This window comes from Colletotrichum navitas (genome assembly GCF_030913465.1).
Source record: "Colletotrichum navitas strain CBS 125086 chromosome Unknown LY79scaffold_288, whole genome shotgun sequence".
Classification (NCBI taxonomy): Eukaryota; Fungi; Ascomycota; class Sordariomycetes; order Glomerellales; family Glomerellaceae; genus Colletotrichum; species Colletotrichum navitas.
Genome location: NW_026850834.1, coordinates 5714 through 18524, shown reverse-complemented (window position 1 = coordinate 18524; position 12811 = coordinate 5714). Strand labels below are relative to the sequence as shown.

Sequence of the window (12811 nt, the reverse complement as noted above, 5' to 3'; positions counted from 1 at the left end):
ATAAAGGTATTACTAATCTATAAGACTACTTATTAGATTTAGATCTAAGTGTCTACTACTTATAGCTATAGAAGCCTTAAAAGTAGCTTAATACTACTAACTTAATATCTCTTAGGTTAAATATACACCTATATTTCTTGTTTAATACTAGATATCTTAATATTAATAGCTATAATAAGATCTATTAGTATAGCTTAATTATTAGTAGTAGAAATTTAAAGCCTACTAAAGCTAATTTCTCTTAGGGAATAAATAAGGAGATTATATTACTTTATAAGGCTTAGAGAGATAAGGTTTAATTTTAACCTTTAGTCTACCTAGGTAGAGTCCTAGGGTAAAGAAGATCTAATTCCTCCTCTTTTTCTAATTAATATAATATAGTTAACCTTAAATAGTTAAGTCTAAGAATAAACTATACTAAGTTTATTAGTTCTCTTAGTTTAGTTAAAAGTAGTAATAATATAAGAATAAGAGTTAAAGCCTAACTATCTAGAAGAGTAAATAATATTAGCTTTAATAGCTTAAAGTAAATTACTTAGGTTACCTTATTCCTTTTTCTTTTTACTATAAATTTATATAAATAAATATTAAAACTTTTTACTACCTTATAGGCTAATTTACTAGAAGTCTATAAGGCTAAGAGGTATTATAATCTTTTATACTAGACTAACCTAATTAAAGGCTCTTTATCCTTAGCGCCTAATAATTAAACTTAAACCTGTCTATTGTCTTTAGGTTCTTCTCTTTAGTTTAGACTATTAGTCTTAACTAAGGTTAAGTAATATACTTAAGGGGATAAAAGTAAGCTTAAGGTAAGGCTTAGAAATATAGGAGCACTTAGAAATTAGTAGTAGTTATTAAATAAGTAATTATAGTAATATAGGCTAAAGTAATAAAGGCTATAGATTTTAGATAGTGTCTTAGGGCTAAATAACCTACTTAAAATAAAGGTCTATATTAGTATTAGATATATCTTTATTTAATAGCTTAAGGTAATAATCTTACTTAGCCTATACTTAGTAGTAACTTTAGATAGCTTGTCTTTATATAGTTTAGTTATATATTTATTTATACTAGACTACTATTTACTTCTTCTAGTTCTTTTAGTATATACTACCTTTTACTAAGAGGCTAAAGACTATATCCTTCTAAAATATTATTCTACTAGTATAGCCCTCTAGTACTACTTTTATTAAGTCTATAATTAGTTAGATCTAATAAGTAAAATCTATTTTAAGGTTAGCTAATATATCTAAGACCTAGTTACTAACCTTATTTAATAGAAAGGCTACTTAAGCTTTAGCTAAGACCTTTTAGTCCTAAGTCTTCTTATGCTATTTTAGAAGTATAAGCTTAACTATATAGCTTTTAAGTCTATAACTAGGTGTAGTCCTCTCTTATTAATCTTAATTATTTAATAAGTTATTTTTATTATTAAGGTTAAAATAGACTTCTTACTATATAATATTATATAAATAAATCTATACTAAGTAAATATTAATTTATTTAAGTAAAGGAAACCTTTTTTTATTTTAACTTTATAATAATAAAAATATAATACTTTAAAGGATTACCTTCTCCTAAGTAAACAAAGGCTAATTATTATATTCTAGTAACTTATAGCCTTTATGCCTACACTTAATATATAATATAATACTTAAGATTTAACTATAGTTAAAAGTATAAGTACTATTTATAAATAGATTTAATAAAGTACTTTTATCTAGGAGGTTAAAAAGGTTTAAATCTAAAGTATTAAAGCCTTAAGTTACTAGTGTAACTACTAGCTACTTAGCACTTAGTCTTAAGTATACTATAGTCTAGTGCTAATTTTAGCTTAAATAAGATAACTAATTTAAAGGGAATAAGTTTATATTTTATCTAGAATAATAAGTACTTTATTAGCCTTAATAAGTTAGTCTTTAACTATATTAATCTTAAAGCTATCCCTAAGCTCTATAGGGCTAGCTTTATTAAGGTAGTCTATATAGTCTAGATACCTAGAGGCCTATTAGTACACTCTAATATCCCTAGTTCTAATTATTTACTAAACCTTACTATCTCTAGTTATTATTTATTATTAATATATAAGGCTAAGTATTTAGTACTAATAATAAGTATATTTATTATAGGTATCTTAGCTATTCTATTTTATTATTTCTCTAATAAGATTAGTAAGCCTAACTATAACTATAAGGAAAAAGAAGAATTAAGGTAAAAACTATTTATACTAGTAGTATAGTAACCTAGTAAAATAAATATAAGATTAGAGAAGTAAAAAGTAAAAGGATCCCTTTGTCTAATAATAGTATATTTACTAGTAACTTATACTAGTGCTAAATAATCTTATTAATTAGGTAACTATTATTTTAATTAATTAAGATTTATTTTAAGACAGTAGTATAATTATACTTAATCCTACCTTACTTTTATTACTACTAATTATTTAAAACTAACTATATAAGTTAAATAGTATTATAGGACTCTTAAAGGCTAAAGGCTTAACTAGTAAAGTAGTTAATAGCTATACACCTAAGGTCTTTTTTATAAATACCTTCTATAAACTATTAAATTAACTACTTTAGTACTATTATCTTAGCTAAGGATAATAAGCTAAAAGCTACTAGATTATACCTACTAGCTTATTATAAGAAGGTATATACTTAATTATAGTAAGTAGGTAACACCTTATTATACTCTTAATAAAAGGTCTAGATATTAGCTATTTCCTTAGGCTTATTATTTAGCTATAGTAAAAACTATTCCTTTAGTACTAACTTAATTTTATTAAGGTTAGCCTTAGATACTAAGCCTTATTAAGTAGATTAAATAATATTAAATAAGTAACCTAAATTATCTAGGAAGCTAGTAGCTTTACTATTATAGAATATATTAATAGTCCTAATAACTTAGTCTAGAAATAAGTAAGGTTAGATTTAGAACTTCTTAAACTTAAAGTAGAGTCTAGATAACTATTATATAATAGAGGTCTTATTACTAAAGGTTAAGAAGCTAGTAAAACTTAGTATAGGTAGTTATAAAGATAAAGGTAACACTATTTAGTGTCTATTAAGGCTAACTAGTACTAAGTGTTAAAGGTAAATTAATTACTATTAATAAGATAAGGTCTACTTATAACCTTACTAACTAATCTAGGGGTCCTAATAAAGTTAATAAGTATTACCTATATTATATTATTATACTTAAGTCCTAAACTAATAATTAGGTTAATAAAGGTATTAAAAGCCTTCTTTACTATTATAAACTCTTTAAATATTCTTTTAATCTATAGCTAGAGGCTTTAATTAGGATCTTTAGAACTAAGAGTTAAATAAGGTCTATAGTAGACTAGTTTCTTTTATAAGGTTAGTAGTATTTAAAGGTAGTATTTTAAAAGAAAGTAAGTACTAAGAGGTTAGTACTAACTAATAATATAATAGTAGTATTTTTCTAGTTAGTACCTACTATATATACTTTATAAGAATAAGGCCCTTAAATTACTAAGTAGTACTTTTAATAGTTATAGTTCCTTAGAATAGTAAAGCCTTTTTAATAAGTACTATAATATTATCTCTTATAAAGGTGTTATTTAGAGTAAAAAAGGGGGTCCTAAATAGAGAAAATAGTAAGAATACTAGCTTACTTATTAACACTATAGAAGATATTTACTCTAATAAGGCAGTAAATAGCTACCTAAGTTACTAGTAATTAGTTCTAAATAATAGTAACTAAGTTATAAGAGAATATTTAGATTCTAATAGTAGCCTTATAGTTAAAGATAATAAATCTAGGCTAGTGTTACTAAGCTAAGAGTAAAATAGTATAAATAGTAACTATTAGTCTACTATATTAGCCTTACTAGGGGATAATTAAAGCTAATAGTTATTAGTAGCTAGGATAATAGTCTTTAGTTTTAGCTATTTACTTTTAATAAAAAGTATAGTTTTTAATCTATAATTATAGGAATCTTAAGTTAATTAACTTAACAAGGTAAAAGTAGGCAATAGCCTTATCTTTCTTTTATTTCTAGAAGAGGAGACTAGAAAATTAGTTAGAGTAAAGTAAATAAGATAAAACCCTGTGGGAAACATAGATAAGTTGTGGTGTCTAAGCTAAGTTCTGTGCAAAATAATAAGAGGGGAAAATGACCCCCTTGAAGGCTGTGGGCCCTCTGCCTCAGGCTCTAATGGCCTCAGGCCCAAACAGCCTGATGCTGTGCCACAAAGGGAACACAACACTCATTTTGTAAGCTATCATTAGGTTTACGGCTAATTCTTGGCTTATGTAGGCCTCTGCAACTTGGTACTAAACGCCATAGCATTGAAGTTAGGTGATAGTGAACTAGAGCCTACAAGGGTAGAGGCTTAGGAACCTACAGGACTTATACATGTACAGGCTTCAATAGAAGTAGGTCAGCCTAGTGACTATTCATATAAGAAATTAAAATGCGCAGGCGCTGGATTTTTTCCACCAGAATCCCAGCAATTTTGGCCCTACAGGGCAGAGAACCTGAGCTTTAAACTACTCATACCCATGAGCTTGTACCCCAAAGTATCTTCTAAGAAAGGCATTTTTTACACACCTGAGATCACACTTCCCTCTTAGACTACGTAAATCGGCCAACGTCTCAAACCAACAGCTAGAACCAACCGTTCTAGGATTGTGTGTAGCAACGGCGCTTCAAGATTCACCTGCCTCAAAAGGACAAAGCCCAAAACTAGGGCCTAATAATGGGCTTGGGTATTCCATTCAGGGTAAGTGTAGGTACGGAAATACTGCCGCCTTAAGCGCATCTTTGACCTACGATATCTTCAGTATCGTGACCCAGGATGTGGTCTACGGTCTTGTGATGACAGGAAGTTACTCTGCAAGACTCTAAACCTGGCTAGGGGCTCTCAAAACCCACCCATTCTGTCCTGCGGGTATTAATTTCAAAAAATACAATCAGAATTCCGCAAGCGCCACTGCCAATAATTGTTTTCAGGGCCATTGAGCTTTTAGTGCATGTCTTCGTTAGGAGCTACAAATTTAGCCTCACCTTGCTCCCTAAAAAAGGTTGACATTCTCGTAAAATACTTCCCTGTCCCCAACCACATTTCACACCAAAGGTCTTAACATCCATTCCAACTCAATTATTATACATTTTCTTACAAATTCGTTCTCCTGTTGTATTATCCTTAACTCCTTTCCTTCTACCTTCAGCCAGTCTTGTATCAATTTCAGCATGTGGCTTCATGTTCTATGAACGTTTTTTATCCTGGCCTACTTTGCTGTCCTCGTGTCCAGCAGCTATGCGGCTCCCTACAAAAAGATATAGCTATACTATGCCTACAATATTGCCTTTAAGCTCAAAGGTCCCAGCCAGGGCTACATCCTCCAACAACTGGACAAGACCATTGCAACAGACAGAAAACACACCAATGTCATAAACAACAGCAACAAAGGTTCTCTCGCCAACGGCCAGATGAACTGGAACAAGTTCCATTGGTCACTAAGCAATCTCCCTGGGAAACCCAAGTTACCTCAGATCCAAGACAATATAGACAAGTTAGCCAACAAAATCTAGCGCTCCCCCATTAAGAACAAAATGGCGCTTGAAACCGCGGCGACCAACTGGGATAAGAAAAATCCAATCAAATACAACTCTTACATCAAAAGCATCAGTGACATAATCCTCAAAGCCCACAGCGTGCTTAGTGACAATGCCATCAAGAACAAGCTTCAGAGTTTAGAAAAAGCAGCCTCTAGGATTATTACTATAAGACAATCAGAGTTCCATCAAGTAAAATATCTAGGTAAGGATCTGAAACGTGTTTTTCCAGGGTTACTAGTTCATAGCTCTCCAGTTTCAAACCCAAGTAAGTCACATCCTGTCCCTTCGCCCTTATATACTATGTCTTACAGTGAAGATTCCTGCCCATTATAGTATTTAATGAGTTTTCGTTTTTAAGGTTCAATCTGGCTAACACAGGAGCAGGTGACTTAAGCCTCATCTAGGACGTTGTAGACACCCAAAAGACTCTTAAAGACCCCAAGAATAAGGCGACATTAAGACACACTGTCAGCATAGTTAATAATACAACGGGAGCCTAGAAACAAAAGTTCATTAACTAGGTAACATTCTACAGAGATATCTAATTTAGTAACACAACAGATAAACATAACCCTTTTAGAAACAAACGTAGTTTCCTTGCCATAGTAATAGAGCACCACCAAGTTCTTACCTTGTAGACATATAATTACAGGTTAACTATCCTTAAATTATACTAACAGGTCTTACTGTTATTACCTATTTAGGACAAAGTTTTTTTAAACTAATATATTATTTAGCGCTAAATTTACTATACAATAGCCCTTTTTTAATATCTAACAGATATGTTTCTTCTGCCTTTAATCCCTATAATGCTTCAATTTAATCACCTTAACATCCTCCCTGATTTTTTAGCCTTAGGCCTACGTCCTACGTTTTTAACCACAGCATAGATAAAGGTGCAAATTTCATATAATAGGCATTCTTCTTATAAAGCCCAGCTAAAGATAACAGCCTTATACAGGTAATATCCCAAGGAGCTAAAAGGCCTCAGTTATTTATAGATCTAATCCCTAAAGCATAAAGAATATAGTCACACTACTAAGAGTCTGCACACAACCCTATAGTACTATGTAAGCATAGTCTATGCAAAGGTAGTATAACAGTGGGGCAAGCCTAGAATAATCCTCCCAAAACTTCACCTAAACTATAGCCCTACTTTGAATTAGTAGAAAGCATAGTACCTTTAAGGTATAATTACTCTTAAGTCAGCCACCCGTTAACTCCTTAGCTACGCCGCGCCCCTACATATAATATCCCATTATATTTCTAAATAAGTCACAAGTCCCACTGTGATGTCGGTTATGGAGAATAATATTAGTTCAAAGGCACAACCCTAATCAGATAGGGTGGATGCTCCAAGGGAGTCAGACATCCAAAAGTCTCCGCTTATTAGTTTCCTTTGCATTGTGGGTACCAAGAGGTTTGTTCAGCCGGCGAGCAACAAGCAATCCATCCTCTTTCGATAAAACCATGGATTACCAGGATCAATATCAAATCCCACCGATTTATGCCCAAGGTCTTAGCAACCCAGGGATGTCTCAGCACGGCCATAGCCTTGCTTTCTGTTCAAAGATAGATCAAGTCAATGTAGATATAAGTAGCTGAAAGCTGCTTGCCCAGTCACTCTCTTTTCGACCGTTCATCTCTCTTCTCTTGCTTAAATTCAGGCCTTTAGCAATTCTTATTCCTCTCCCAGAACCATCACAATGTCTCAGCGCTTTAAGTCCAGCTCATAGGCTTTACCTTTGGCCTTCCTGTTCTCCAGCGCCGCAAAGGCCCAAGAGATGTCCTATATCTGGTTGGACAACACTCAGGTTCTCACTAACGCATCTAACATGGTTGAGATTTCATGGCCAACTCTAGAAGCTGGCTTTGCTTCTCCAAGCCGCTCAGATGTGGCCAGCTTTGCAGGCTGACTGGACAAAGCCGTACCCAGGAACCGCCCTGCCCAGGTTCACAGCACACTTACGCATTGCTAACGACGTGCCATTCCCAAGCTCAGTCACCAAAGAGAACGTCATGACCAACGTAGCAGCTATTTCATACAGCGTGCCACCTTTACTTATAGGTAGTAATGGCTTCCCAAATAGCATGGATTCTTCGTAGTATATCTGCCAGCACTACTACATCAGCACTGTCCCTGACCCAACACAAAACATTAAACATAACTATTCATTCCTCCCAACAGAATGTCAACAAGATCTAAAGATCAGCGTTATACAGTCTTGGGGATCCTTTAAGAGCCAAACTAGGGCTATATGTAGCGCCAACGCTTTTGACCCTGTTGTTAAGAGCTGCCAGGATACCCTTGGTCTTATAAGAGCTAATGTACTTAGTAAGTACACCATTCCCACTGTCTAGGCTAATAGCTTAAAACACTATAAGTATAGAATTAATCTTTTATTATTTAATAGGGTGAGATGCATCTAACCTTGCCAACACTAAGACAGCAAAAGTTTTTACTGTTGACGAGGTTGCCCAGTACTCCTAGATGCTTAGTACAGGTTTCAATAACCCTCACAATCAAACATCATACTATGCTGCGTCCAACAGGACGTATGTAGTAGTGACAGTCTTCGGGCACAGCGCTAATATCAGTAATGCTGTGGAGCCGGTGGCGGAACTGGCCTGTCTCCGCCCAACCTGGAGCGTTCTGCCGACACCGACTATTACTTCGGCTCGCATCAGCAGCACCACCACTTCGGTATCCAGAAAGACTAGCGCAGCTGCTTCTTCCAAGGCTACCAGCACCCAGTCGGCTTCTTCTTCGTCCACTAACGCTTCACCAACCTTGGTGATTCATTACATTAGTAAGCTTCCATTTCTTCTTCGTGTATATGTCATATGAATAGCATATTTCTACAGCCTCCGCTCCCAAGAGGAGATTATCTATCTATGCTATTTACTAAGAAACTCCAAGTTCTTCTCCTTACCCTTAACTATGCGTCAGATGTCAGAATTAAACTCAGTAGTTAAAAGAAAGCATAGAGAGTGCCTTCATGTAAAGCGTTCTCAGCAGCTGACCAATGATCCCCAGGCGGTACTATAAGAGACAGCGTATCACCTGGCTTGACCGGGCTCTGCTCATTCAACTACAATTACAATCATTGTAATTCAGATGCATACATTTGCACAAAATCTGCTTCAGCGGCTGCGGCAGCGCCCACAAGATCAGGCCTACAAGGATGCCCAGGATTTGCTCTTAACAAGAACAGCAATGACTACGCATACTACATAGAATTCTATGCTTTCACATGTAGCCACAGATACTGTCCTGAGGGGGCTTGTCAAGCCTATTAAATAGGGATAAGTCCATAATAGCGCAAAGGCAAAGCCTCCTTTTAATATCAGAATTTAACAAGTTATAGAGTTTCAGAGTGTTTTACCTCTTATTCTGAGCTGCTGATGACGGCCTCAAATAAGATGCCTTCTAATATCTAATAAACCCACACATAACCGAGAAAAGGCAAGTACGTACCCTATACTCCGTACACCTCAGGTACTTTACATCACCTAAGGGAGGGTAGTAGCATGGTGCATACATAATGCATAGGCAGATCTCCAGTTGGTAAGGCCTACGGTTAGCGCTAAGTAGGCCCTGGCAGGCCTTGCTCCATGGACAGGGAGGTTTCTTTCCAGTTCTAGTTAGTTATATAAACAAGTATAAGGTAACCATCCATCCTCCCCTCACGCTTGGGAATTTGCTGTCACCTAGCACATTTATCACCCACTTTCTGGGTAATTTTTCGTATTTTGCTATTCAAATACTCGATATACGCCAGGCCAGGTGTTCTATCCAAGTTCACGTTAACAATGCCACCTCACGCGCCGCCCAGTGACGACCACCTAGACGCTCTCAATGGCCACCGTCTTCCTTCAGATCCGGATCACTGGGTCAGGGCATACATAGTGCATAGAATTCAGCATAATGAAGCATTTGCAGGCTCCAAGGCTGTGCAAAACCTCTGCTTGGAATCAGACAACAGATCTTATGCCCACGCTCACAACGCGCGTTTCATCATAAGCAACGTTGTGCCAGAGATGCTAGCAGACAATGACAAGCCATACTGTATCTGGTACCCGCACATGGCAAATAAGGATACTTATCACAACCTAGCAAAGCAGTACCCTGGAATACAGTATCTTGTTGGTCAGGCATATGCAGTTACAGGCTATACCAAGCTCTACAGTAAGCTAGATATCCTTCCAGAAGTCTCAATAGCAGAGGAAGCTAGGGACAACTTACACAACGAGGGTTCTAAAGCTATTTTCGATACTATTATAAGACAGCCCGTCTGCTATCAAGTCCTTGATGACTACAACCGGCGTCTTAACATTGATAGCCCATCATCACCAGCTTGGATGAACGGCAATGTAGCTGTGCAATCAACGTTAAATGTCCAGCTTAGACCAGACAAGTACAAAGAATAGGGGCTACACTACTTCAATATCGCTGAAGACTACAACATCAATCAAGTCTCGTCAGATACCACTAATCACAAACCACTTGCCGCTAAAGATCTTACACTCTTTCACACACCCCTATTATCACATCTACCAACCACCAATAAAGACGCGTTGATTCTCATGGCAGCTTACAAGGGCAACTTAGACCGCTACGTACGCCTTCGTAGGCCAGTAATGCTCTACAATGAGGCCAAAGCTATTGTCCGCGGCATATATCACAACACCACTTTTGCTAAGTGGTGGTCACTTCAAGAGCTCCAACCAGATCAGTCCTTAATTAAGGCTGCCTACATAGCACGCTTTATCATGGTTAACGACTTGTCGCACATCACGCTAAACAGTCCTAGTTAGTACAATATGCCCTCCCTAATCTGGTGGCCATTGGTTCCAAGGGAGGCAACACTGAAAGAACTTACGCGCCTCCAGCCGGACATGAAGTTACAGGTAGCTATGACGTGTATTGAAGGCGACTATTAAGTACTTTAGGAGGAGCTTCGCCCAGAGCCTTGTGAGGAGCTTTAGGAGCAGGCGCATCAGCAGCAGAATAATAGCTGGCCTAGCAGCCCAAACCAGAACTACTTTGTCGACTACTTGGCAGAGTATGCAAAGGAACTAGGTGTTAGCGTTCACAGAACAAACAATGCCACCGACTGTCTAGACGCGGCGGTTCGCGACAAGGAGCCCACGACGTTGTGGCTGAGCACGTACGTCGCAGGGCGTCCCTATGCACTGGTGAACTCCAAACCCAGTGGAAGCATCTACCCAGGTGGTAGTCAGGCAAAGGCAGCTAAGTGGGAGTTACTGATTTACTCAAGTGAGGAGCTGAGACATAAGGCAGAGGATAGCAAGTTCATGCTATACAACGATTACGTGTTTTCAGATAAAGAGTAAAAGATAATAAATCTATAGTAAAACCTGAGCTACTATAGGAGGAGGGGTAAGACATGTCAACGGGGACATATGCTGGTGGGTGGTGTTAGACGGACGGGTGGACCGCGTGGGGTGCGAAGACGGCGAAGAGGCATCTAATATGTCCCAGAGGCAGACCCAGGGGGCACAGGAAGAGGAGGAGGGCACAGCCAAGGATATCAAGATTCAGACGTTATTTAAGCAGACACGGCAGGCAGGGCGTTTCCAGCAGTAGCAAGTTAGACCAGAATAGCAGCAGCCTAGTAAGAAGAGAGAGATAGTAAGGGTTAGTATAATAGGGCACATTATTACTAATACAGGTCAGAAAAGTAAGGCTTAGGCTACCCCTACAGTACTAACATTATTTTAGTTACTATTTCTAACCTAAATACGCCTACCCTCTACCGTTAAGGGTACGTTTTTTTTATTACTTATTCTAACCTAAACCTAACAATCTGCTGTAATTAGGGTTAAAGAATTTTAGTTACTAGTCCTACCCTATAAGTAACTATAACTAAGCAAATATATATCTAACTGTTTCCCTCTATTCTAATTTTAACTAAAAAACTGACCAATGTCTATCCTAAAGCTTCCAAAAGGTGAAGAAATCGAGATCCTTTTGCCAAATGTGAAACCTGCTCCCAAGATATGGCCTCTAATTGAGTAGTCCTTGAATCCTAAGTCAGTTTGTGCGCTAAGGCTAACTTCTGCGTTAAATACACTTCCTTTGAGTTTAAGTAAGTTTAACTTAGCATCTGCTTTAGTATATATTAGGAAACCATTATTCCCACCCAAGATACCACTAATTTCCGCACTGGCCTTGGTAGACAAGATGTTAGCAGAGTATTAAGTAATTTGACTTTTATTGTTGTTTGCAACATAGAACATAGACGCTCTAGTAGATGCCTCTATGGTCTTAAAGACTGCATCTGGATCTGCTCCATCTATGTCCATACTAACACAGATGTAGCCTACTTTAGCACTTGTATTATTGTCGGAATGGTTTGTGTATCCTCTAAAAAGTTTTGCTTCTTTGGCCTTTGCTACAACAAAGGTAGTCAAGCTATCGCCATGATTATAGGCAGAAACCTTTGTATCAGGATTCTTGCTAAGTATTTCCCTGAATTGCTAGAGGAGAATCTTTTTACCTTCCTAAATTTGAATTTAACGAGTGTGTTGAAGTAAACTTCACCTTTTAAGGGGAGATAGTAATGGCTTACCTTTGGTACCGCGACCATTATAGGCATATCTCTTGTAATGAGATCTCTATGAAGACTATATACTTTCTCTTCTAGGTTAAACGAGGCATCTTTCTAGTCTCTAGCTTTAGTCATGAGTTCTGTGTATAATACAGTTCTATTAAGCCGCATCTTCCTTGTAGAACAGCTGAACGCTTTGAATCTGTATAAATACAAACAATTTAGTTTAGAATTAGAAAAAAACCTGTATTATAAAATAATATTTTTGGAAATTAGCAGGGATACTATATATATATTTTATAGAAATAGAATAAAGGCGTTTTTATAGAAACAGAATAAAGGCGTTTTTATAGAAATAGAATAAGGCCGTTTTTATATAAATAGAATAACTAAGGGGCACCTTTTATAGGCGCCCTAGGTAGCGTATAGGCAAAAGTAAGTCTAACCTCCTAGGCAAAGGCAAGGCTAACCTTTTAACTATAATACCCTTATTACCTAGGCCTTTAGTAGTACCTCCTTTAAGCTATATTAAGAAGAGAATAAAAATAATATTATCTTTTATACTAAGTAGACTATAAAAGTAAGTATATTATAAAGTAAATAAAGATTTATTTATATAATAGGCTTTATAAACCTTATAGTC

At 36.4% G+C, this 12811-nt stretch overlaps 2 protein-coding genes across 2 annotated transcripts; one reads left to right on the top strand and one right to left on the bottom strand.

Annotated features, from left to right (window-relative positions):
• Positions 1–7063: 7063 nt before the first annotated feature.
• LY79DRAFT_595499 (uncharacterized protein) lies at positions 7064–10951 on the top strand (the record flags this gene model as incomplete). Its single annotated transcript, XM_060561785.1, is given in 11 exon segments — positions 7064–7180; positions 7330–7488; positions 7505–7698; positions 7726–7807; positions 7817–7928; positions 8044–8074; positions 8093–8426; positions 9518–9991; positions 10025–10369; positions 10412–10504; positions 10583–10951. Coding segments are annotated over 11 exon segments (2310 nt in total).
• Positions 10952–11524: 573 nt separating this feature from the next.
• LY79DRAFT_595498 (uncharacterized protein) lies at positions 11525–12207 on the bottom strand (the record flags this gene model as incomplete). The annotated part of the gene is made up of 3 exons (XM_060561784.1): positions 11525–11788; positions 11849–12097; positions 12190–12207. 3 exons carry the CDS (start codon positions 12205–12207, stop codon positions 11525–11527), a joined length of 531 nt encoding a protein of 176 aa, XP_060406688.1.
• Positions 12208–12811: the final 604 nt, after the last annotated feature.